This window comes from Anser brachyrhynchus (assembly GCF_964034855.1).
Source record: "Anser brachyrhynchus genome assembly, chromosome: 25".
Taxonomy (NCBI): domain Eukaryota; kingdom Metazoa; phylum Chordata; class Aves; order Anseriformes; family Anatidae; genus Anser; species Anser brachyrhynchus.
In genome coordinates, this window is record NC_137718.1 from 5,925,501 (window position 1) to 5,949,394 (window position 23,894).

Sequence of the window (23,894 nt, forward strand, 5' to 3'; positions counted from 1 at the left end):
CCACGGAGAAAATGGCCGCACTAATCACCTCAAATTAAACCGCGCTTACCCCAAGTTAGTGCAGATTTGGACCAAATGATGGGAGCGGATTAACTCGAGGCTCGTTAACTCCCAGCTCCATCGGGGTAGATGTAAACGGGCGGATTCTGCTCCCGCGCGTGGCTGCGCTTTGTGTGCCGGAGCAGCTGCGTGGGGGGCACCCGCTGGGAACGGGGCCTGGTCCTGGGGGGTGCATGGACGGGGGTGTGCATGGTCTGGGGGTGCACACACAGGTGTCTGGTGTGCACAGTCCTTTTGGCATGGTGCTCGTCCACGTGTGCATGCACCAAGGTTTTGCGTGTGCACGGTCCTGCTCCGTGCATGTGCTGGGGTGTCCTGTGTGAATGATCCAGAGGGGTGCACACACCAGAGGGTCCTGCGTGCACAGTCCCAGTCTGTGTGCACACACTGGGGTGTCCTGTGTGCACAGTCCCGGTCCTTGCATTCACTGGCGTGCCTGGTGTGCATGGTCTGGGGGGTGCACCCCCTGGGGTGTCCCACGTGCGCAGTCCCAGTCTGTGCATGCACGCACTGGTGTGCCTGGGGTGCCCAGTCCTGGGGGGATGCATGCACAGGGGGTGTCCTGTGTGCACCGTGCTGTTCACGCATACATGAACGTGGGTATCCGGTGTACACGGTCCCAGTCTGTGCATGCACGCACCTCGCAGTCCCGTGTGCAAGGTCCTGGTCCATGCACCCACTGAGGTGCACGATCCAGAGGGGTGCACCCCCCGGGGTGTCCCATGTGCACGGTCCCGCTCTGTGCATGCATGCAACTGGTGTGTCCTGCGTGCACGGTGCTGCTCCATGCATGCAACTGGTGTGTCCTGCGTGCACGGTGCTGCCCCACACATTCAACTGGTGTGTCCGCTGTGCACGGTGCTGCTCCATGCATGCAACTGGTGTGTCCTGCGTGCACGGTGCTGCTCCATGCATGCAACTGGTGTGTCCTGTGTGCACGGTGCTGCCCCATGCATGCAACTGGTGTGTCCTGCGTGCACGGTGCTGCTCCATGCATGCAACTGGTGTGTCCGCTGTGCACGGTGCTGCTCCATGCATGCAACTGGTGTGTCCGCTGTGCACGGCGCTGCCCCATGCATGCCCTGGGCTGCCCTGCGTGCACGATCCGGGGGGGGGGTGCACACCCCAGGGGGTCCCGCGTGCCCAGCCCCGGTCTGTGCACGCGCACACTGCGCTGTTTGGGGTGCCCGGTCCCGGGGGGCGGGGGGGGTGCTTGCAGCGGGGGTGTCCCGCGTGCACGGCCCTGTCTGTGCACGCACCGGGTGCCCCCCCCCGGGTGCCCCCCCCCGGGTGCTGCCCGCCCGCTCCCCGCTCCCCCCCCTCCCCTCCCCGCGCCTGCGCCCTCTCCCTCCCTCCCCCCTCCCCCCTCCCTCCCCTCCCGTAGCCCCGCCCCCTCCCCGTAGCCCCGCCCCCTCCCCGTAGCCCCGCCCCCTCCCCGTGGCCCCGCCCCCCGGCCTGCCCCGCGCGGAGCACTGTGGGACACAAACACGGCGCCCCGCGCCCCGCGCCCCCTCCTCCCCCTCCCTCCCTCCCTCCTCGCGCCGAGCCCGCGCGCGCCGCCGCCCCCCCCCCCTCCTCGCTCCCCCCCCCCCCCCACAACGCCTGAGGGGGAGGCGGCGGCGGCGGCGCCTTCCTCCCGCCCCCCCCCCCCCCCCCCTTCCTCCTCCTCCTCCTCCTGCCGCCGCCGCCGCCCCGCCATGGCCCAGGCGCGGTAGGGGGCTCGGCCTCCTCCCGGGCCCCGCAGGTAACGGGGGGTGGGGGGGGGGAACGGGGATGGTGGGGGGGGGGGAACGGAGGTGGGGGGGGGGGAACCAACGGGCGCCGGGGGAGGGCTTTGGCTGCTGCACCGCGGGTCCGCCCCCGGCAGCGCCCCCCCGCAGCGCCGCGTGGGGACGGGGCGGGGGGGGGGATGAAAGGGGGGGGCAGCGCCTGGCCTGGACCTGGCTGTGCCCCCCCCGGGCCTGACAGAGCCTCCTGTCCCCCCCCAGCCCCCTCAGAGCCCCTCTGTGCCCCCCAGCCCCCTCAGGGCCCTTCTGTACCCCCCCAGGCCTTTCAGAGCCCCCCGTGCCCCCCCCCCCGGCCTGTGGGATCCCCCTGTGCTTCCCTCAGCCCCCCCGCCCCCCCCCCCCCCCAGGTCTGTCAGAGCCCCCCCATGTCCCCCCCCCAGCCCTGCCAAAGCCCCCTCCAGGCCTGTAAGACCCACACACACACACACCCCCCCCGGGGCAAGCAGCAGCTGGGGAAGTTGTGCCTCCTGCCGCTGCTTTTATTTATTTATTTGTTTGTTTGTCTGTTGATTTATTTATTTATTTCTTCCTCCCCCGTGTGTGTTTATGGAGGAAGGGGAGCCCCCAGGCTGCGAGGCAGAGCCCCCTGCCCCGTCATTGCCCCCCCTCCCCGCAGCACCCCGCTGCCCACCCGCCGGGGTCTCGGTGCGGCTCTCACCTGCCTCCCCCCCTCCGCCCGTCCCGGGTTATTTTGGCTGCGGCCTGCCCCACGCACACATAAACACCGCGGGCACGTAAACACCGGCACACGCGGGAGCTGGGGGGGGGCACGCGCCGCGCTCCCGCCTCGCCAGAGCTGTCGCCTCCTCGCCTATAGGCGTGCGCGCCCCGAGCAGGGCACCGCTGCCTTCCCAAACGCCTTTTATGCTTTTTCCGTACGCAGGTTGTGCTGGGGAATGCCTCCGTGCTTGACCGCCGCGGCCCGCTTAAGCGCGGGCACCCCGGGAGGCTTCTTGCTGCCCGCAGGAAGCCGCTGAGGCTTCCCACCCAAGCAGGCAGGCATGTCTCTCTCCCACCGAAGCTGGGAGACGGCTCTGCCATCTCTGCGGAGCTCGTTATTCCTGCTGGTGAGGGAGGGTCTGTCTCCAGGGCCTTGTGCAACGGGCATCGCGTCGCCTGTCTACCGAAAGCTGCTGGCGCATCCCGTGTCGTGCCCGTTTTGCACACGCCAGGAGAGGAACGGGCGGCATTTCGCAGGTAGCTTTCAGGGCGCAGGTGTTTCTCCTGCGCGCTCCCAGGCAGCAGGCTTCCCCTGCGTGTCCTTCCATGTCTCCTGTGTCCCCGCAGACACCCGGCGGCAGCTGTTTTGGCGCCTGCCCCCGGAGCGTGGTACTTCCTCGCTACACGTGCCAGAGGGGTCACCTCTTCTTACCCTGCGCTTCATGGCTGCCGGGGGTTTTCTCTGCCGTTCGCTCTCCCAGAGGCCGCTTGGAAGCAGGCTGTGTGCTGCCTGGGTGCCTGCAGATCCCAAGCTGGAAACCACTGGTCTGAAATTCATTGGATTTCTCTTTTCCAGCCGTACCTGTAATTTGGAAGTTCCCTGATCTTGTCAGCCTCCCGTTCTCATCCAGCTCAGAATCTTTCTCGTGTGTTTCTAGAAGCCTCCCGCTTTCGTTATTCTCCTCGCATGACGTCCTAGGTTTGCCCTACCCACGTGGGAAATTTCTCCGCTTTCCCACCTAGGTGTTTGCCCCTGCCTTTTCTCTGTGTGTCTCCTGCCTGGCATGGCGCTTTCCCTTTTTCCTTGTTTTTTAATTTGAATCTCACTTGCCCTTTGGGTGCCGGGTGCTCTTAGCCTTTATTTAGGTGGAGGAGTTGCCCCCCCCCCCCCGAGGTGCCTCCTGCTTTCGAGCTGCACGTTTGGCAGACCGGGTGGCGTGTTGTTTGCCACGTGCGGGTCACGCTCGTGGTACTGCCCCGCGAGGTGGCACCGGGGAGGGATGGCTTTGCTTCGGAGGCTCACAGGCTGGCGTCCCGGGGTCTTGCAGGGCATCCCAGATGTGCTGTGCCGTTCTTCTGCCACTGAGCTCTCTTCGTGCAGCGCGATGTCCGCGCGTAACGCGGATCCGGGCTGTGATGCTCTTGGAGACCTTGCCTGGGTTTAAGTGCTCCCGTTTAAGAAGACGGAGCTGAACAAGCGTTAACCTGCGGGCCGAGATGCCGCTCTACCAACGTAAACGCTCCCGTTGATGTAAAGCTGTTTATACCAGAAACTGGCTATAATGCTGTAAGCGCGTCTCCCGGGGGACTCCTTCTATTTAAACAGCTGGTTTTAATCTGAAGCTTTAATTGGTGCGAACACTCGGAGCAGTCCCTTTCCAGGGGAAGGGAATTTCTCGCCCTCCTTCCACCTCCCCAGGTGGGTGCTGCACGGATGCTAGCTGGCGAGGAGGGGAGGCTCGCGCTTGCTTTCCCACCCAGGAGCTTTCCCACCGGTTTTTGTTTACGGGGTGAGAGAACTCTTCTCGTTGTGACCGGGAGCTTTGGGGGGGGGGCGAGAGCCTTTATGTATTTCTTCCGTAATACGTAACAGCAGTAGTCGGCAAGTGAAACTGAATCCTTGCCATGTTTGTTGCAACAGGAGGTTAATCATAAACTCTGGCAACTTCTAAAAGGGGTGGTTTCGTTCTGTGGTGTCTGTTGCAAATGTGTGCTGCTCTGAGGGGCTGGTCAGCTGGTTGCCAAGAGGATCAAAAGCAAGCACAGCTTCCCCTGCGTGTGAAGCTGAACAAGTGGCCCAGCATTATTTTTGGTTCTGTCCCGTGACCCGTTTGAAGGAGGCTCTCTCTTTTTGGGTCCTTCGTAGCTGTGTGATGTCTGCCGTAAGGCGAGGTTGCACAAACACCACTCACCTGTCGCCGATAAGGAGACCTCGGGTCCTTTGCCCTCGTGTTGCTTCCTTCTCATCTGGCGCTTCAGTGGTGCTGTCCGTTGCATCTGATAAACTTTATTTTTCAACGATCTTTGGGGATGTCTGTTTCTGCGATCTTTGGGGATGTCTGTTTCTGCAACAAGCTGTGGTGATATGTGTAACTTCAATTTTTTTTCTTGGCGTCGTAATTCCCTGCTTAAACGAGAAGAAAACCAAACTGACAAACCGGCGAGCGATGCTTTTGCAGGTACGTGGCGAGGAAGGAGATGTCCCTTGACGCAGAAGGGATTGTCTGTTGACATACATCTCTCTTGCCTGGTTAGAAGTAGGTTATCCCTGCTCAAATTATGCAACTGTGCAGGCAGCCAGACTTCAGGAATTCCAAATACTTCAACGTGTCAAGCGCTGACTCCGAAATTAAACGCTACGGTCGCGGAGCGCGTCGAGTCTGTCGCTGGAAATATGACATCAGTCTTGGAGTTGCGTGGCTGCAGAGGGGCAGCAGCTCGCTTACTCGGTGCTCTGACAGAGGAACGGAGCTGGGTGGGAAATGTGCCTTCACCTGTGGCAGCGCTTTGAGAGGGGCCATTGCTGTTCCAGCAGTGTTAAGCAGCAAAAAAAGCCCTGAAAACTGGTTTATGTAGCAAGTCGAAGCTCCTCGCTTTGCGGTCGCTGCTGTTGCCTTGAAAGATGCAGTTTTTAGCAAATAGATCTAATTAAATAGTTGTGTACTTACTGCTAAGTAAACACGGGAGTCCGTTCCTCTTACCTTCCTTCGGAGGTCACATTGATCCTTCTAATGGTTCCACGGGGTGAAAACAAATGTCTGGTGCTGCTCTGCAGAAGGTGCACAAATGAAATGGTGGTGGCAGGGAGCGAGCTGCAAACCTGGTAAAATGGCATTCACGTGTGTGATGGGGAGGGAGGAGTTGTGGAGGCCGGGAATTTAATTTAGCTCTTTATTTCCATTTAATCAATTTAAGGAAGTGACTTAAACCGCGCTTTATTTGTAGACGGCGTGTTTTTAATATATTCCAATTTAGAGCCGGGGAAATAATTATTTCAGACAAACAGGTTTATCAGAGCGCGGGAGGGCCGGGATAATAAGGGCTGCAGGACGCGTGGAGCTCGGCGTGTGGTCGGTGGCAGTGGCCAGAAGTAAATCATTAGGGGGAAAGTAGCAGAGCAGACGTAGGTGACGCAGTAAGCGTCCCTCAGCGCGTCTACCAGCGGCGGAGGATTTAGAGGCGGCCTGAGCTGGAGGGTGCGTGCAGACAATCTGTTTACTTGTGCCTCTTGGACCCGTCATCTGCGGATTTGCCTAAACCTTCCGAGCAGTTTGTACCTCCAGCTTCTGCAGTGTGCTGTGCAACGAATTCCACAAACTGCGCGAAACCAGATTTCCTGTTGCGTTTTTTTTTTTAAACCCGGTGCACGGTAATTTCATTGAGTGCCGCCTAGTTTTTGTAGCACGAGAAAGAATAAAGAATCTTTTTTGCCAGTCACCTTCTCATTTGCAATTGTATAGATCTCTGCTCTCGGTTTTCTCTTTGTTCCCCCCCCAGCTGAATTGTCCCAGGCTATTTAGTACCTCTGGCTGCGGAGGCTGTTCTACATCACCTTTTTTTTTTTCCTTTGAGGTCTGCTATGTTGTTTTTGAGGTGATTCGACCACAACATTTGTTTGCCTGCTCTACCCAAGAAGGTTGAATAAAGGCAGCTTTTTCCAGAGCAGTAAGAGGCTTTCTCATAAAGGGTATTTTGTAGCTCATCTGTGATAATGCTATAAATGTGCGTAGTGTTTTGTGTTCAGAAGCACAACTGAACATCATCATTGTGCCGAGAGCTGTTTAGCTGGAGATACAGTTAGGGATAGTCGAGAAGATGTTGGTTTGTAGGCGTAACTACAGGTGGTAGAGTGCATTTGGGCATCACCGAGAGTACCTAACGGAAGAAGTGAATTCATGGTGGGTACTTGCCACAGCTGAGTCTGTTGCTGGGTTTTGGAAGCGTTAAGATGTGTCCTACAGAGACCCAGGAGCCCTGGAGATGCCTGGTGCTTATGGTGAGTGTTGGTCCCACGTTAGGGACGGATATTTATGTGGTGTTAGAGCTCTGCGGGTCCAGTAGTTTCTAAAGTTCTTTCAGCTTTTGTTGTTTGTTTTGTTGTTGTCGCTTCTTTTTCGTGGCTATATACCCACGTTAAGAAAGACGTACTCCAAGAGGTTTCTGTGAGATGTTAATAAAGATGCTGGAGGCTTAAAAAAAAAAAAAAGCAATCAAAACAAAATCCACAAAACTCGTTATTCCCAGCCTGAACCATGCGGTTGGTTCTTCCAGCCCAGGTTTGGCCATACAAGGCAAGAAAGCGAGAGAGCCACCGTTGCCGCTGCTCACCTGACGGCAGCTTTGTGGGTAAACACCGGGATTTTGAGTTTTCGGGGCCAGGAAGAACTCCTTTTAGGCATTTAATTTTACCTGCATAATTGAGTCATTAGGAAAATAAAGGGTACACACAGTGCTAAGAGGGCGATGACACAACCGCATTCCTGCCTTGCTCCAACTTGTTGGGGATTCTTTATAGCCGCTTCCGTCTGAAAGGCGGCTGCTTGCTGCTGTGTCTGTGACACCCCGACTAGCTGGCCCTGGGCCACGCCGTCTGGATCGGCGATGCCTTTTTTGCTTCTCGAGATTGTGCCCGACGTGCGGCTGCGCCTTGATCTCTCTCCCCTTTGCTCTTTCCGCAGGTTTTCCGTGGCGTTGCTTGTCGGCGCTGGCTTCTTGTACTTCTGGCAGGAGCGGGGCTAGCGTGCTTCGGGGAGGGCTGAGATTTGCATTCTGCTTCAGAAAAATTAATTTATTACGGCTAATGTGTATTTCATTAAGGTGTAATGCTTCCTTGCTAATCTGAAATTAAAGTCGGAGAAGGAAAGCTGTCATTTATTGTAATAAAACTGAGTACTTCAAACAACAAATGAGTTGACAGGTAAGCTTTGTGCTGAACCAGTAAAAACTAGCACTTAGCCAAATTTGGCTGTCACAAACCTAATGATTGTGATGTGCAGTTACAGTCGTTTGTTTCCGCAAAATGAGGCGACAGCTTTGTCATTTGCAAGTGACAAAAATTAAAGCCTCGCACACAGTCAGGTAGGAGGCAGTGCTCGGGGGCGACAGCACCGGGGTGGGGAGAGGAGGGATTCCTCAGCTCCCGAAATCCTGTTGCTGCTGGCGGCTCTCGGGGCGTAACGCGCCCAGGTTTTGTCCTGGAGGAACAGGAGAGATGGCTTACTTTCCAAGGGTGGTTTTCAACCTGCCCTCAATTAAAGTGATCTCTGAAATTGACTCTCTTCTGTCTGAAACATGCCTCGTGTGCCCTCTTTTCTCCTCAAAGACATGTTGTAAGACTTGGCAGCGTTCTGTAAATAGGCGTACACGTGTGTGAGGAAGCAGAGATTTTTGGTTTACCTTTTGACTCTTCCGTGGATCCAATGCAGTAGAGCTACCAAGAAAATCTTTGAATATAGTAGAATATTTTGGCACGAGGATACACAACCCATGCCATTTTTCTTCCCGCTTCTTTCCCGTGGCACCCCCAAAAAGGGCTTGGGGCTTCTGTTAGTGATTTGGGAGGGAGATTGGGATGAGCAGACTCTCTGATGTACGTTGTTCCAGAGTTTGTTGAGATGCTTGCAGAGCTTCTGAGAGCAAGGACTGCAGTGCTGTGGGTAGCCGTGGTACAACAAGAAAAATTACCTTTCTGGAATTAGTTCAGACTAGAAGGTTGCTGCCGTGCGACAAATAAAAGCGCTGTATGGATTTTTTGGGGCAATTTACAGTATTTAGTAGAATTTAATGTTTGACTTGAATTTTTTCTGCTACTGTAGTAGTATTCCCGCAGCTCGGTCGGAAGAATTGCTGAACCCAGTGCTTCCTGCCCGATACGCTCAGAAGTGCTCGACCTCCGCAGGTCAGCGAGGCCGCAGGTACCGGCGTGTCTGGGTCTTGGTTCGTGCTCCTCGCCAAGACGGGGAAAACGAAGCCTTGTGCTTTGTTACGCAGCATGGGAAGAGGTCGTGCAGCGGCTTGTCTACACCGGGAAGCCGGGGACAAACTGGATCGGAGTTAGCGCAGGGGAAAACTTTGAAGAAAGTGTTTAGAGCGCATTAAAATGACGCTATTGTGGAAAGAGTGGTTGAATTTGAATGTATGCCTCAGGGATGTAACATCAGTCCGCTCGGTACAATCTCATTATGTTCTGGGGCTTGCCCGCATGACGGTACTGCAAATTCATTTGTTGCTTTTATTCTAGGAAAAAAAAAAAAAACAAAACAAACAGGTTTGCTCGTATGCTGGTGGTACGAGCATCTCCAGCACACGCTTTCAGGGCATACGGTTGTAAAACTGGCAATGTAGGAGTTTGGTCATGGGCTTTTTCAGAGAACTGGTGGAAAAAACAGTTGCAGGGCAATGAATCTGTGATATATCACAATACATTCCGTCTAATGAAGTTTGCACATTAATTTTTATTAAGAAAATAAATATGATTGCATATATAGCAAGACCTCTTAGCTGTTACTGCCCGTGTTGTTAAATGAGCCTCAGTTTTAAGTACAGCCTGAAAATTTACTTTTATGTGTTATATGGAGCACTAACGTGAGATTCCTACAATGAAAAGTTCAAAGTGCTGGAGGCTGGGGAAAGTGGCATTTATCGAGTTTGCTTATTCAACCATGTGAAAGCTATATTAGGCACATAAAGTTTATACTTTGCACTGCAGCTTCAAAAAGGCAACAAGTTAAATCTGGGTCCTTTGAAGTAGTGAATGGTAACATTCTGTTCTCTGAAAGAGCTGACTTCAAATGATCACACCAAAACTTGAAAAACTGTCGTGGCTTGGGAAGACAAGACTTGGAAAAAAAAAAAAAAAAAGAAAAAAAAACAACACAGGTTATGAAAATGTGTGGAGTTGCTTGCGTGTTGTTAGGGATGGAGCAGCCAGCGGGTTGTACCGGGCTGCGTTCCCGAGGCCCTTCACCCGTTCTGCACCAAAATGCTGCGAGTTTTGCTGCTCTCCACTCCCACCAGGTGCATCTTTAAGAGCTCAGCCGGTGCATCAGGTGTGCGGTTTGTTGCAGCCAGCAAGCTTCAGTGATGTGGGAAGGTGCGGAGTCCTTTAAGAAAACATCTATCTTCTCCACGTATCTGTAAATGTTTTAAGGCACATCTCATCTTCGAGGTCTTGCGTAAAAAAATACTCAGTGGCGTCAGACCAACGATTCATGTGTGGCGCACGCTCCGGTACTGTCCTGATTATTGTAATCTCCTCTTTTAATTAGATCCTGAGATTAAGCACTGTCTTGCTGATCAGTGCACTTAATGGATGCCCTGTTGGTTCTAGCTAGTACGTGTTGCTGTCTGAAATGTCGTCTGGCTTAGTCAAATGCTCTGAGAAGACCCAAGCATAGTTTACTTTACAGACGAGGTAAGGAACAGACATGCAGGGAAGAACGCACCAAAAAATCCTCTTGAGAAGCTTTCGGGAGGCTAAAATAGATCCTGACAAACACCTGACCAAAAAATGAGATGTTAAAATAGTCTGGTTATTCTGTGGGCCTTTCAGTTAGCTGCTCAATGTAATTAAATGCTATGGAGATCTTTCTCCAAAGTCACTTTTAACTAATTAGCTTCCAGATTATAGCTCAACTCTATTAGTAGGTCCCTAGTATATAATGGTGGGTTTTTAATTTCATACTGTTGGATTTCCAGTGAATTTCCTTCTGTTCCTAGGACTCCAGTTAAGTCGTTTGTTTTTACGCTTTGTGCTGATGATACATCTTAGCCTTTTCATCAGCATTTTTTTTGAGCCAGTGTCTCTACGGAAACACTTGGAGATTATTGCTAAAACAAGTCCTTATGGCACTTCACAGGTAAATTCTTCAACCTGTCATTTCAATACACAAATTACTTCTTTTTAACCAGCTCCTTAGCTGACTTGTAGTTTGTCTATTCATCTCCTCGTTTTCGCTAATAATTCTGCATGTCACGTTATTCAAACATTTTAATGTAGTCCTCATCTTACGTGGCATTTGTTTTTTTTCTGAAAAATACATTATCGAGTTAGTGTGACATGCTTCAGCTTCAGTAAACACAGGTGGTGTCTCCTTTTCTGTTTGGTTTCTTATTTTTCGTTCTTCTTTTCCTCATATTGTTTTCATTTAGCCAGGTTCTGCAGTTGTATACAAACACCTAATCATATATCACTGCTGATCTTTGAGAGACGAAAACATCTTTATGTTTTTAAATAACCGGAGCTTTGGCACTAAATATTTGAGAGATTGAATTAACACCGTGGTAACGTTGCCAAGCCTTCTGGCAGGTGCGTGCCACACAATAAGACAATCTTTGAACAGTCTTGCCTCTTCTCCTAGTACACTAGCACCTTTTCTTGAAAACTAAAATATCAGATTGCATGCTTGTAATCACAGAGCGGTGCCTAATGGAAACATTTTTAGATCCACTTCTAATGAAAGGAGTGGTAACATGTTTTACACACCTACAACGTGATCTTTAATCTCCAAGTTTTATCTAGACTAGGAGTTGTAGCTATGCTTTAATCTTGCTGTAGTAATCTAGCACAGTGAGTGCCCACGTACAGAGCTCTCAATTGCCTGTCAGTGGTTCCCAGCCTGTTTTGGTCACAAACTTCTGTCAGCTCGCAGCTTCTCCCATCGGTCAGAAGGGTCTGCTCTTGGCCGCGGCCGTTCGCGGTGCTGTGCAGATTCATTTTCATTGCCCAAAGCCAATGGGACCGAAACCATTTAGCAGGTTGCATTTCACTGTATGTGACTTGAAGTCCAACTCAGTGACACCTTCCACAGTTAACCGATTCACAGATAAATGGGGAAATTATTATCTGCTGTGAAGCTGCCTCACGGCAGGCGTAAGTTTGTCAGCTGCAGAGACCAAAACTCATTTTTCTTTTTGCCCGAGCCACGAGCAGAGTGTCTCTGTAGAAATAAAAAGAAAGGCTTACAGTAAGACTAAATCCTCTTGCCAACTTGAGACTGGTCAGGAGGAAGCCTTGTAGGCTGCTTCCTGTAGGCCACATACACGGGATGATAAAAGACACGAATAAATCTAGAAGTGTCACTTTCACGAGGAAATGACAAGACAGAGCTCCACAAGAGTCTGTTGCAAGTGTGTGGCTGCTGGTAAGCTTAATGAGGGTGGCCTTGGCATCTGTAATCTGTTACATTCAGACAGATGACTTCTTAATTCTGCCAGATGCAGGGCTTGGAATAGAGCTCCTTTGAGTTTCAGGACATGTTTGGGGCTTCCGAGCAGATACAGTCTGCAAAGGATACGCTGGAGGATGTGTCAGCCCGAATTGGTAAGTTCCATGTCGGGTTCCATTTCATCACCGGGAAATTCTCAAAGGTTTATAGTGGCACTTTTATCGACCGATCCACCTTCGTTCGGGTATTTGCATTTCCATCCTCTGCCATGTGCTGGGCTCTGATGTAGGCTCCTGCTTAGGCTGCTTCTTTCTGTCAGCCTGCATCCAGACTGCCTTTATCTAATATCTCCTGCCACATTGTTGGAATAGGACGGCTGAATTTTTGCATTCGACTTCTTGACTTTGCAAATGAATGATCTAGAGGAAAAAAAATTAAGACATATTGTGCTTCACAGTATGCGTAGAAAGAGCAACTCCTGAAAAATGATGGTTTAACTAATGGTTTATAGCCTTTTCTTTGTTAAGACCTTGTGTTACAAAAACAGCAGCTCTGTGATGTGTTTTATGTTGTTTTGAATATTCTCAATTACTTGGGATTTAAGCAATAGACGTGTTCCCTTGTTTTTCATTACAGTAAACGTTGCTTTTTTCACGTATTCAGCAAACATGCTGCTTTTACAGGCAGAGGCAGTCTTGTAGCATGAGGAAGACTTTGGTCCTCTCATTCTGGCTTCTGTACGCTTTTTGCTTGGAGCATTGTTTAGAACCAGTAAAACTGAAATGTTTGGAACCAAGTAAATATATCCCCTTTATTCTTGGTTTGTATTGCTTTAACAGAAGGTATTGTGCTGTTTAGTTGTTAAATATCCAGGGTGTAAAAAAAAAAAAAAAAAAAAAAAAACTTCTGCAAAACTGAGGAAGAAACAGAATAGCAAACTGCACGTCTTCTGGCGAACAAGGCTGAAACCATGTAAGAGGAACGAGCAGAGGTAGATTGCAAAAGCAGTGCCTTTCCCATCCCGCCTCATGGGGAGGTTTGGTAAGACCGTGTTACCTGGGTCCCTAACAAGATGCTTTGGCTTCTCTCGCAGGCCCCTTCAGTTCTGTTCAGATCAGCTCTGAGTCAAGACAGCCGTGCTAAGGGGACGCTTCTGGGAGCAGTGGCAGTTAAGGGACGGGCTCCTGGAGCTTTGACAGAGCATGGACATTGACAGAACGTGGCAGGAGCATGCCCTGCTCAGCCAAAACTTTGGAACCCACTACCAGGTGCTGAATAAGGGTGACGAAAGATTTTGGCGAGCAGGCCCTGGGCTCTCATTGACAAAAACTGAGGAGAGAGATGAGAATTTTTTTAAAATTATTTGTAGCAATTTGCACAGAAATGTGAGTCCTTTTGTTAGCTTCATACAAGTTGTGTATCAGTCTCCTCACCACAGAGTAAACCGCATGTTCCAGGACATGGAGAGCTCAAGTTCAGTGCATTTGGCAGCAGCACTGGTTTCTGGTCAAAGCTTACACCTTGATGCATGTATAAAGAGTTAAAACAAATCCTGAAGAGGTGGATGTTTTGCTCATTTTCCCTCTTGTTTGGTAATGTACCTCAAGAGTAAATTGGATGGATTAGAAACAACAGCAATTAAAGCATGGTTGCCAAAAACAGTACCTGGGTTTTGAATGATAAACTGCAAGGGTGATAAATGAGTGGGAGCCGTGGCATCCTACAGAGGAGGAGTATCAGCACCCTCTTAAGTTGAACTCGAAGCTGAAGTTCCAGTCATGCAAACCTAAGATAGTCTGTACTCTGCTGTCACAAGTGAGGGGAAAGGCGTCTGTTGTTACTTCAAAAATTATGCGCTCAAATTTCCTTCAGAATGTATATGTAAATGTTTTCTAATTTTATCCTCTCAGAACTGTTCTGTTGCAGCTGACCTACCATCTCAATTTACAATAAAAACTGGTTTGTAGAATAAACTGCTGTTTCTGGCACCCCAGCACTGGTCTCAATGCTTTCAGCAGCTCTGAGAATTAAAATGCACCTACCAGCTTTGTGTCACGCAAATCTACTTTTCTGTCATCTGTTGTTTTTTTCCTATCCACATTAAAGATTAATGTTTTCAATAGCAGTGATAATGTGAGTCAGTGCTGTAACTGCCATCAGAGATTTTGCCATGCCCTCAGACAACTTCTCTGTTCTCATGGCATGTTACATTACAGCTTTTCCATTCTTATAATTTTGAGAAAACTTAAGGGATGTGCTAGGAATATGAAACAGATATTTTGTGGGCACTTCATGTTTCCAAGTAATTATTTGGGTAGAGGAGCTATCAGGTGCTTTTCCTCCTTGTGCTTTGCAGATAAATACTATTTCTAGTCTGTTAGTGAACTTACAGTAAAGGAATAATGAGTGCTTTTGCACCTGCATTTCAGTATCCTGTACTGAAGAGACGTACCTTGGTTGGTGCCAAGCAAGTAAAGTTATCAAGTCCTGGCACAGCTCAGGATTTCCAGATGTGCAAATCTTTTCAGCAAATTATTGTGATGGGGTTGCAGCCTTGGTCCTTAGGCTTTGTAAGACTCAGATGTTACAGGATTTGTGAGGAGCTTAGCTGGATCCTTACTGATTTGTTGAAGACATGGGGTTGGTGGTAGTGTTCATTGCCATAACGTGGCTTTCACAAGTGTTAAACAGGCCTGGGTGCGTGGAGTTCATCTTTAATCTGAAAATTATGTAGGCTGTTTACATAGGCTTGAATCAGCGTAGAATTATTTGTGTGCAGCTGTTGACTGCTGGTGTTTTAGTCCACCTCTATGAATGTGACTTCTGAAATACTTCCTGCCACCCTCTGTGCCAACGCCTGGTGGTATGTAGTTGAAATTCGGGAAGGTCTTCCTTTGGAAAGTCTCTGCTGGGCTTTTTTCAGAGGAAGAGGTGACTGTTTGGGAAGCAACTTGCCGCCATAGCATATTTGGAAAGGATTCCTTCAAAAAAAGAAAAAAGAAAAAAGATGAAGTGGCAATATATAGGTGTAAACTTCTCTGTGAATACAGAGAAGCTAAGAAATGCTTTTTATAAACAACAGTAATTGTAGATGGAGTCAATGGCCTCAAAACCTCTATGAGGTTGTCAGAAGTGGTGAGCCGAAACCACTTCTTTACGAAAGAAATGGCATTATCAAATGCAGTACTTGTGGAGAGTGTACAAAAAGAAAAACATACTTTCGTCTGTGTTCTGCTGTGAAAGGGAATATTACTGCTAACAATAAATAGATGGATTGCAGCATTTCTAGGCTTCAGCTTCGAATGTGGAATTACTCTACAATTAAAGCTCCCAGGTGGAGCTTTCCAGAGTTTTGTACCTCGCTGTCAGCAATTCTCCGCTCTGAAGCAGGGCTGTGCACACAGCGCTCCTCCAGGAGGCCTGCCAAACCTGCCGGGGAGCCCTGTCCAAGAACAGAAGCTCCCCGCAGACTCCTTACAAAGGAAAACACCTCAAAATCGTCCTCTTCTGTGAAGCTGGGAGGAAGAGGATGCCTGAGGAATTTCAGTGTCTTGGGGTAGTCAAGTGGGAAGGGTTTGGGGAAGAAAGGCCTGGTGCCAGGCCCAGAGACCGAGGGCCGGGTCAGCCCCAGGCCTGGATGCTGTCGCGGCTTTTGCAGGCTAGCAGTATCCCCTCAGACTCCGTTTATAGACTGCAGCTCAGCATTTATTTCATGTTTTAACGCAACCGCTGTGTTTATGAAGTAACTAATTTAACACCAGCTCCTTTGTGCGCTTACAATTTGAAGTATGCTATCCTAGAGGAAATTGGAGTTCAGAACCACTGCGTGCTTCTCTGGATGGTTCATTTCCCTGGCCTGCTCACCCGCTGCAGCTAAAGGTTACAGGTTTGCATTCCACAGATTCCAGGACACCAAAGTGAATGCTGTGCATTGACGTAATTTTGAGCAAAGGAACCTTGTGTTTGCCTTCTCTTCTCATAAATACCGCTAGGCTTGGCGATGGCAGGCTGAGTTCAAACTAGGTTTGCTGACCTAAAATACTGTTTTAAACAAAGTTTAGAAAGCACTGTTGATTCATTTGAAATGGGAACGGTTTGTGAGCTCCAGCCAGCAGTTTTGTCAAATGAAGCAAGGCAAGATTTGTAGTGGGAGATAGTACCTTTTAATAGGCCAGCTGGTGTTGTTGGGGGAAACAGATGTGTGTTTAGATACACAAGTGTTTCAAGGCTGAAATAGAAACAGCAAACTTGGAAGTTAAGTACACACTCAGAGCAGTTGTTCTAACTCAATTATAAGCTTAATTATACTAACCAGGGAGATGCTTTGAGGGAGAACGGGGTGCTGGTACCTGTGCAGCGGAGTGGGATGTTGGCAGATCCTGGTTTTGTACCTCTGTGTCTCAGAGCAGCCAATTGCTACCTCTTGAACACAGAAGAAATAGAGATGAGGTGTGTTGTGAAAGTTATGTTAGCAGCCTAATATTTTAGGTAAGGGTGCAGTTGGGCAGTGCTCCTAGTTCAGCCCTTGGAGACTTTCCAGTTCACGCATTTCTCCCCACAGAAGATCCCCGGGCTGCTGCCACTGCGTATGAGATGGTGCTGTAACCAGTGGCCAAGAAGCGGTCTGGGTTATGAGTAAATTTCCCCAAAGGTAGCTGTAGTGATCCCATTTACACCATGGCTTCAAAGTTCAAGGAATGAGGGGCTGGGGAGCAGGAGGGTGGGAATTTCCTGTGCATTTTGGCACTGGAGCCAACATGGCATTTACATACCTGAAGTCAGTCGGTTTTAGTATTCACAGAAGTTGTCTTCATATTCTGTCAGTGTCCTCAGGTCAGGACGCAGAGTTTAAAGGTGGGGCGGTAGCTTTGTGGTGCTAAAAATGAGTTGTAGAATGATGTAGCCAAGTCAGAAACTGAATGCGAACAGTTCTTTGAGTGTGCTTCACTGACTTGTTCAAAGAAAAACCAAGACCATTCCAGGTACTATGTTTTAAAAACACTGCTTTGAGTCATAGTGCTAGTCAGGAGGCGAAGAAGCAACTTTTGCGTATGTGGAACTGGCAGGCCACATAAGCCAAATTTTTCAACCATTACCATTTCTTTTCCATTTACAGGGCATAGCATAGAATTTCATATTTACTGCTTCTAAGCACAGAAGCTTGCTGTATGTTTAATCGTCGTCACAAAACAGCGTATGTGAATTGATAACTTGGTAAAACTTGTTTTTTGTTAGCCTTGACACAGTAAGAATGAGCTAAGTTGCTCTGACTACTTAAAGGTCAGGTCTACATTAGTGCTTGTAGGCTTAAAAAACACCCAGACCTGAATTAATGTTCAAACTAATTGTACGAAGTCTTTGGTTCTGTAGCACTTGCCTTCAAACTGCTTTTGCCTAGGAGTGGAGAAAATTCTCTGGGAGTCCTGAAGTGCTCTTGTCTGACTTCTCACCTTGTCCTGGGATCAGCGCCTTGGCAAGGTTGTGAATTCCCACACGTTTCCAGTGTGGGAATGCACGCTGGAAAAACCATTCGCTCGAGCTGCAAGTGTCTGAGGCGAAGTTAAAAACAACTCTGATGCATGCTGAAGTGTCCCGTTGAGAATATTTTAACAACTTCTGAAAGTATCTTTAAATTTCCTTCTGTTTCTCTTGAACTCTGAAATACTTTTCTGTAGCGTGGGACAGGGCAAGGTGGACGTGTGTGCCTAGGGATGGGAGAGAGGAGTCGTGCTGCCAGCAGCTGGGAGGGAAAAGCTGGCCCCCATTTCTTTGACACCAACCCAGGACCTGCTTACGGAACCCCTGATGGTGTTTGGCTTAAAGCTGAAGGCAACTTTTCCAGCTCCGACCCATTTATCACTTACTTTACATGCACACCTTGATCTCCAGACCCCAAATGCTCCCGATGTACTGTGCGTTTAGTTTGCCTTTGGTTCTTAATCACTCCTGAATGTAGTACCCCATACCTGAGCATCTAACAACTGCTGTCGGGGTATATCTAATAATTGGGTTATTGTCAGGGTAAATCTAATAATCATTTCTATCGATTATATCTACTAATTGAAAATAAGCTTAAAATAAAGTAATTTTGAAATGTTGACAATCCGAAGACTTGAGGTGGAGTTGTAATGCCTCAGTCCTTTACCCTCTTTCATCACTAGGATTTACGGCAGCTATAAAAGTGCCCCGTGCCACTAAAAGTTTAAAAAAGAGAGCTGAATGCCTTAGGACCTGTCTGAGCTTTAGCATCCCCATCTTTTCATGTGAAAAAATACTTTCATGCTGTTCAAATTACCTTCTAAAAATATTTGACATTTTTACTACCTTATTAACTATAAATAACTGGCATTGTTTCCCCTCCCCAGCCCAGCTCTTCCGATTTTACTGAAAGTAACATGCATATGCATACATCCTTCAGCCTGTGTAGGAGCCACTTGTTTGCACAGCGGTGTGTCCGAGGAACGGGGCAAAGGCGTGCTATGGAAGTGACTCTACAAAACAAGGTCCCACGTTCATGGCAGGCGCTCCGCTCGTGTAATAAATTCATTTAAATTTATTGCGCTGCCTTCCGCTATTTTATTTTAAATTCTGTAACCAGATCAAGGTCAAGGAAGTAGAAGATGAAAGGGAAAGGGGAAAGGAAGCCAGAAGAGGGGAGAGGCAGGCAGGAAGGGGGAAGCAGGACAAGCAGTGCTTCAAAAGAGGGTTTGAAGGAGGTGAGCAGGAGAGATCTCTCGGAGACGGGAGGGATTGTGAGCATTACTCACTGAGATGAATGGAGAAGGATGATTGTGATTAGTCTTCTGGGCATACAAGTATTGGGAGTATCGCTTGCCTAGGTTTTTCTCTTTGTTTACCATTATATATCGGTGGTATTTCTAAATACTAGATAACGCTATTGATAGTCCTTGATAGTCTTTTCGCAGCCAGTTCCTGAACAGGGGTTCTGGGCTTCTGATGTGCCAAGGAGTTGCTGCAGCTACTGGGAATTCAGCAGGAAGGCTATCCTAAGGCCATTTTAGAATATGCCGTTACAAGATTTTACTGCAGAGTTTTGGTCTGAGATCAATTAAATATGCTTTTCATTTGATTCATGCTGGAGAACAAACAGTCTGGATCTTCAGATGCCTCTTGAGGTCGATATGTTTTCTTTCGCTGAAGAGGAGTGTTTTGCTTGTGCTTAACTTCTTCTTCTGCAGTAGTGTGAAATTTCATTTTAAATCCAAATGGACTTATAGTTTCACTCAGCCTTTACGTGTGTTAAGTCTTAGTCTCTTCTCTAGCATAAATGTTTTTCCAGTGCGAAAGGGTTTGCGGTATCAAAAGTGAAATCAGAGGACAACAAGAAGCCGAGTGCAGTTGTCTGTCGAACAGGGTAGGCTCTGACAGCTGCCATTTAAATATGTGCTAAGACTTGTGAGACTGGTGGGAAGTTGTTCCAAACTACAGTGAGCTCTGTATCTGGGAAGCTTCACATGCACAACTTGCAAGCGTGGTATGGTTCTGCGTATGTGTAAGGAAGAGGCAAAGGATGATGCGAAGAAGCTGACTGACTCCAGGAAATAATCAGATCCAATTCTGTTATTGATGTTTAACCACCAGCTTTACCAGATGATGTTTCTGTATCATGTTAATTACGTGAGTCATGTAGAACACAGAAGACTTTACTTGGAAGCTTGGGGGGCCCTAAGAAGGTGTAACATTACAGCTTATTTTCCCTCTATGGTGGAATAATTCAGAAACAATTTGAGCAAACACGGGAACCAATTTTATATATTCTTTTCTTTTGGAGATGGTCTTTACAGCTGCCAGGCACTGTGGGACAGACGGTCCCCTCTAGTCCTTCAGGACCTTGCACAGAAAACTTGCATTTGTTCCTACACATAGAGGAGAATTGATCCCCAAGCAGGCAGTGTGTATTTTTTGTAAGAAAAAGTTGCACTACTTGCATTATTTATCACATGTATAAAATCAATTTGTGTCTATTTGATTTAAATCCAAACTTCACTTTGAGGTTTGTAATCCACTGTGTTTTTGAAGAAATTTTCAATAACTTCTCATCCTAGTCCAAAATTATTTATTAAAAGCAGCTTTAGGCAATCAGTACCTGCACTACAGCAGTAAAGCAGAGCTATTGGCAACTATTATTTTGTGTTTACTAGCTTGAACTCTGCCCTCTGAAAATTCATGTTGTAGTTTCTCTAAAACTTCTGGTATTAAATGCCTTCTCTGGGATATTTGCCTGCTCCTGCACGCTCATAAGTGGATCCAAGAAAACGTCTATTCCACTTAAAAGAATCATTCGACAAAGTCCCTCAGGCTTAAGAGCCATGAGCAATAGTTTCCTGAGCCCAGAAAAGAAAAAATAGAGGTTTCTTACACAGATGATGGTTTCAAAAATGCTTTCTTTGTAGTGCTACAGGCACTTGTTTTTCTCTAAACTGTGCTGGAAATTTGTTCTGAGTGGACAATAGCAGAAATGTGGGAGATGATATTAGTGATAGACTGCAAACAATTTGGTCTGCATTTTTGAAAATTACAACTGAGTAATTGCATTTTTGTATGGTTAATCCATTGCACAGTCTGGATCCTAAAAAATAAAATAATAAACCAGGCCCTAGAGGATTCCACTGCATTTTCTTCAAGCAGGGTCTGAAGTGAAGCCACTTCACTTTTGCTTTCCGAGATGAAAATGACAGCTCTTCTCTTTGTTTCAGGATACCTGTGATCTCTCATATGTGGAAGGAACGCTAGCAGAAAGGTGAAAAAATGGGTGTTAAAACATTCACTCATAATTCCCCTGCTCACAGTCAGGAGATGCTTGGCAAGCTGAACATGCTTCGCAACGACGGACATTTCTGTGATATCACCATTCGCGTCCAGGACAAAATCTTCAGGGCGCACAAGGTGGTTTTGGCAGCCTGCAGCGACTTCTTCCGATCCAAACTCGTCGGGCAAGCAGAAGACGAGAGCAAGAGCGTGTTAGACCTGCACCATGTGACAGTGACTGGTTTTATACCTCTTCTGGAATACGCTTACACGGCAACGCTGTCCATCAATACAGAAAACATTATCGACGTGTTGGCCGCGGCCAGCTATATGCAAATGTTCAGTGTTGCCAGCACGTGCTCGGAGTTCATGAAGTCGAGCATCTTATGGAATACGCCCAACAGCCAGCAAGAGAAGGTGCTAGATGCAGGCCAGGAGAACAGCGCAAACTGCAACTTCACTTCGCGAGACGGCAGCCTTTCTCCGGTGTCTTCTGAGTGCAGCGTGGTGGAAAGAACCATTCCCGTGTGCCGAGAGTCACGAAGAAAGCGCAAAAGCTACATCGTTATGTCTCCTGAGAGCCCCCTCAAGTGTAACACGCAAACGAGTTCCCCCCAAGTGCTGAATCCTTCAACTTCTTACCCGGAGTCCAGAAATCAGCCTGTAGACTCCTCCTTAGCTTTTCCCTGGACTTTTCCTTTTGGAATTGATCGAAGGCTTCAGTCTGAGAAGGTGAAGCAGGTGGAGAACTCTAGGACTTTGGAAATGCCCGGGCCCTCGGAGTCCAACCGAAGAATTGCAGACTACGTGACGTGTGAGAGCACGAAAGCCAGCTCACCCCTCGTGATCGAGGAAGACGTGCGTGTCAAAGTGGAGAGGTTAAGTGATGAGGAGGTTCATGAGGAGGTATCGCAGCCTGTTAGCGCGTCCCAGAGCTCCCTGAGCGATCAGCAGACGGTCCCAGGAAGCGAGCAAGTTCAGGAAGATCTCCTGATCAGCCCACAATCTTCCTCTATAGGTATGGCCGTTTCTGGGGTTACAGATGTACAAGTACATGCGTGTGCACTTGTGATTTTACTGGATGAAATGTGTTCGTGTTTTGTTTTTGTGGAACTGCTTTTCTTTTTTCCTGTTTAATGCAATGTTATATATAAGCCCTGGTGAAGGGACGGGAGTTAGCTCTTTAAATAACTGGAACGCAACTAAGGAAGGCAGGCCTGCTGGTAGACCTCCTGATTATCCAGAAGAGATTGATAGCCCCTTTTTACCTCTGGTTGCTTGACTGGGGAAAATAATTCTGTTTTCAGTAGTGTCAAAAGGCACGATCTCAGTTACGCTGTAACACCAAATCTGAAAGAGTTATGGCTTGTGGCCACAGAGGGACAGAACGGTACTTTGCATCAGACATAAAATCTTGTATAACCATGACAGAGAGCCTTTGTAAGAAGATTTGCAAAATAAGTGGTGGAACACTGTCATCTTAATGTCCCAGACGAAGGCAAAACCACACAGTCATAATACTGAGAATCTTTCCATTTCTGTGGGGCTTGGTTCTCAAGTTGCTTCTTCAAATGCTGCCAATTGCTGAGAGAAACCTTTTTCCGTGAAGGACAATTTGAAGCCAGTTTTGGGTTTTTCTAGCAGGCTGTTACTTATTAATAGCTAATATTTAAAGGTTGTTTTTTTCTCTTTGCACATAATGTATTGAATGGCTTTTAGTAAGTCAGAAGGCCAGCAATTTGCAGTATTTCTAGTTTAATTACCAAAATTTTGCCCTAGTCAGCTATTTTGCCTTCAGTTAAGTGGCTTGACCTGTGTTCGGTAGAGTTTGTTTACTGAAAGATTTTTAATCAAGCCTTTTTTATTTGAAAACCGTAAGAATGAAGAATGTGCTGGTCTGCTTCATTCACATAATGTATACATGAAAGGCTACGTCAGTTAATTAAGTAAATAAACTAAAATGAAGTAAATAAATGTAGCCTAGTAGCCTGCATAATCTTTTTTTCTTTGCTCAGTGTATCACTTTCTTCTCTGCAGAAAGTGGCTCTGGCCATTCTAAGTTTGCAGTAGATAGGGTCTGTGTTGTTAAAGTATTTCGGGTAATACTCACTAAAAAGAAATGAAAATATCTTCCCTTTGGCCAGTCCTTTAAGACTTGATGTTGTTGTTTCTGTTCGTCATTTTGTAGAGTTCGTGTGTTGATATCATATGTCACTAATTCTTTTTCCAAATGAAAATGTTTTATTTACCAAAGGCAATGCCGTTTGCCTTTTCTGAGGAGCAGACTTAACTTAAGGACCTCTAAATCTTTGGATGTAGTTTGCCAAAATAGCGCACAGATTAAAAGCAACAGTTTGCTTGCTGGGCAGTTTCCAGGAAAAGTGATCCTCGTTCAAGCAGGTTTAGTTTGACTCAGATTTTAACTTATTTTAGTAGGAACTTGGGGAAGACTTTGCCAGGGCCAAGTGATCGGAGATGCAAATTATTACATCAACGTAATTGTACCATCACAGACAAAACCGAACCAGTACAAATAATGATTAGGGAAAGTTACAAACAGCGTATCAAGTGAAAGGAGGGAATTTTACCAACTATAAATATCATATCCAAGCAGATCAAATGAATGAACTAGATTGCAAATGAGTAGCATATTATCTACAGAAGTTTTCAGAGGGTGTCTCTTGGAGTTCGAAATGTCAGCAAAACTACACAGAATGAGTTTGAATGAATTGGGACCTGAGAATGAGAGATTAGAAATCGGTTGTAGAAAGAGAGGTGCCACAATGCTATAAAATCTCCTTTTGAAACATGCTGCAAGTAATACCCAGGCACCTTGCTGCATCTTCCTCTGGCTGAAGATTGCTTTAGCCAGTTTCCTCAGCTGTGAAATGATTTCTGTTGACGAGCAGCTTTGCACATCCATCTTCAAGAGGTTTCTGTTTGGAAGCTGCATGACATTTGCTGGAAAATCTTCCATTTTCTAGTTCCTATTCTGGTTTTTGTACCACGAAGGTCACGGAGCTGACCATTTGTACAGCATGGGGCAGAGGATCTTAGTGATGATAATGTTTAAACTTGAAATGTCTGTTACTGAGGATATTAGTACAGCGTGTTCTTCCTTAAAGGGCTACGTAGAGAAAAACAGTATACTAGCCAGCCCCAAATCCTCAAA

The 23,894-nt window shown here is 47.8% G+C and overlaps 1 protein-coding gene across 5 annotated transcripts in view; it reads left to right on the forward strand.

The window, feature by feature from the left end:
• Positions 1–1,635: 1,635 nt before the first annotated feature.
• The window catches only part of ZBTB44 (zinc finger and BTB domain containing 44), a 41,736-nt gene continuing 19,477 nt past the window's right edge, over positions 1,636–23,894 (forward strand). For 4 of the 5 annotated variants that reach the window (XM_080567983.1, XM_080567985.1, XM_080567986.1 and 1 more), the window contains exons 1-2: positions 1,636–1,804; positions 20,671–21,740. In XM_080567983.1, the coding sequence (XP_080424109.1) occupies positions 20,723–21,740 (1,018 nt within the window). In that variant the 5' untranslated portion in view covers positions 1,636–1,804; positions 20,671–20,722. Of the gene's footprint in view, positions 1,805–2,297; positions 3,045–20,670; positions 21,741–23,894 lie in introns of those variants that run through there. The other variant, XM_080567984.1, reaches the window with a different exon arrangement.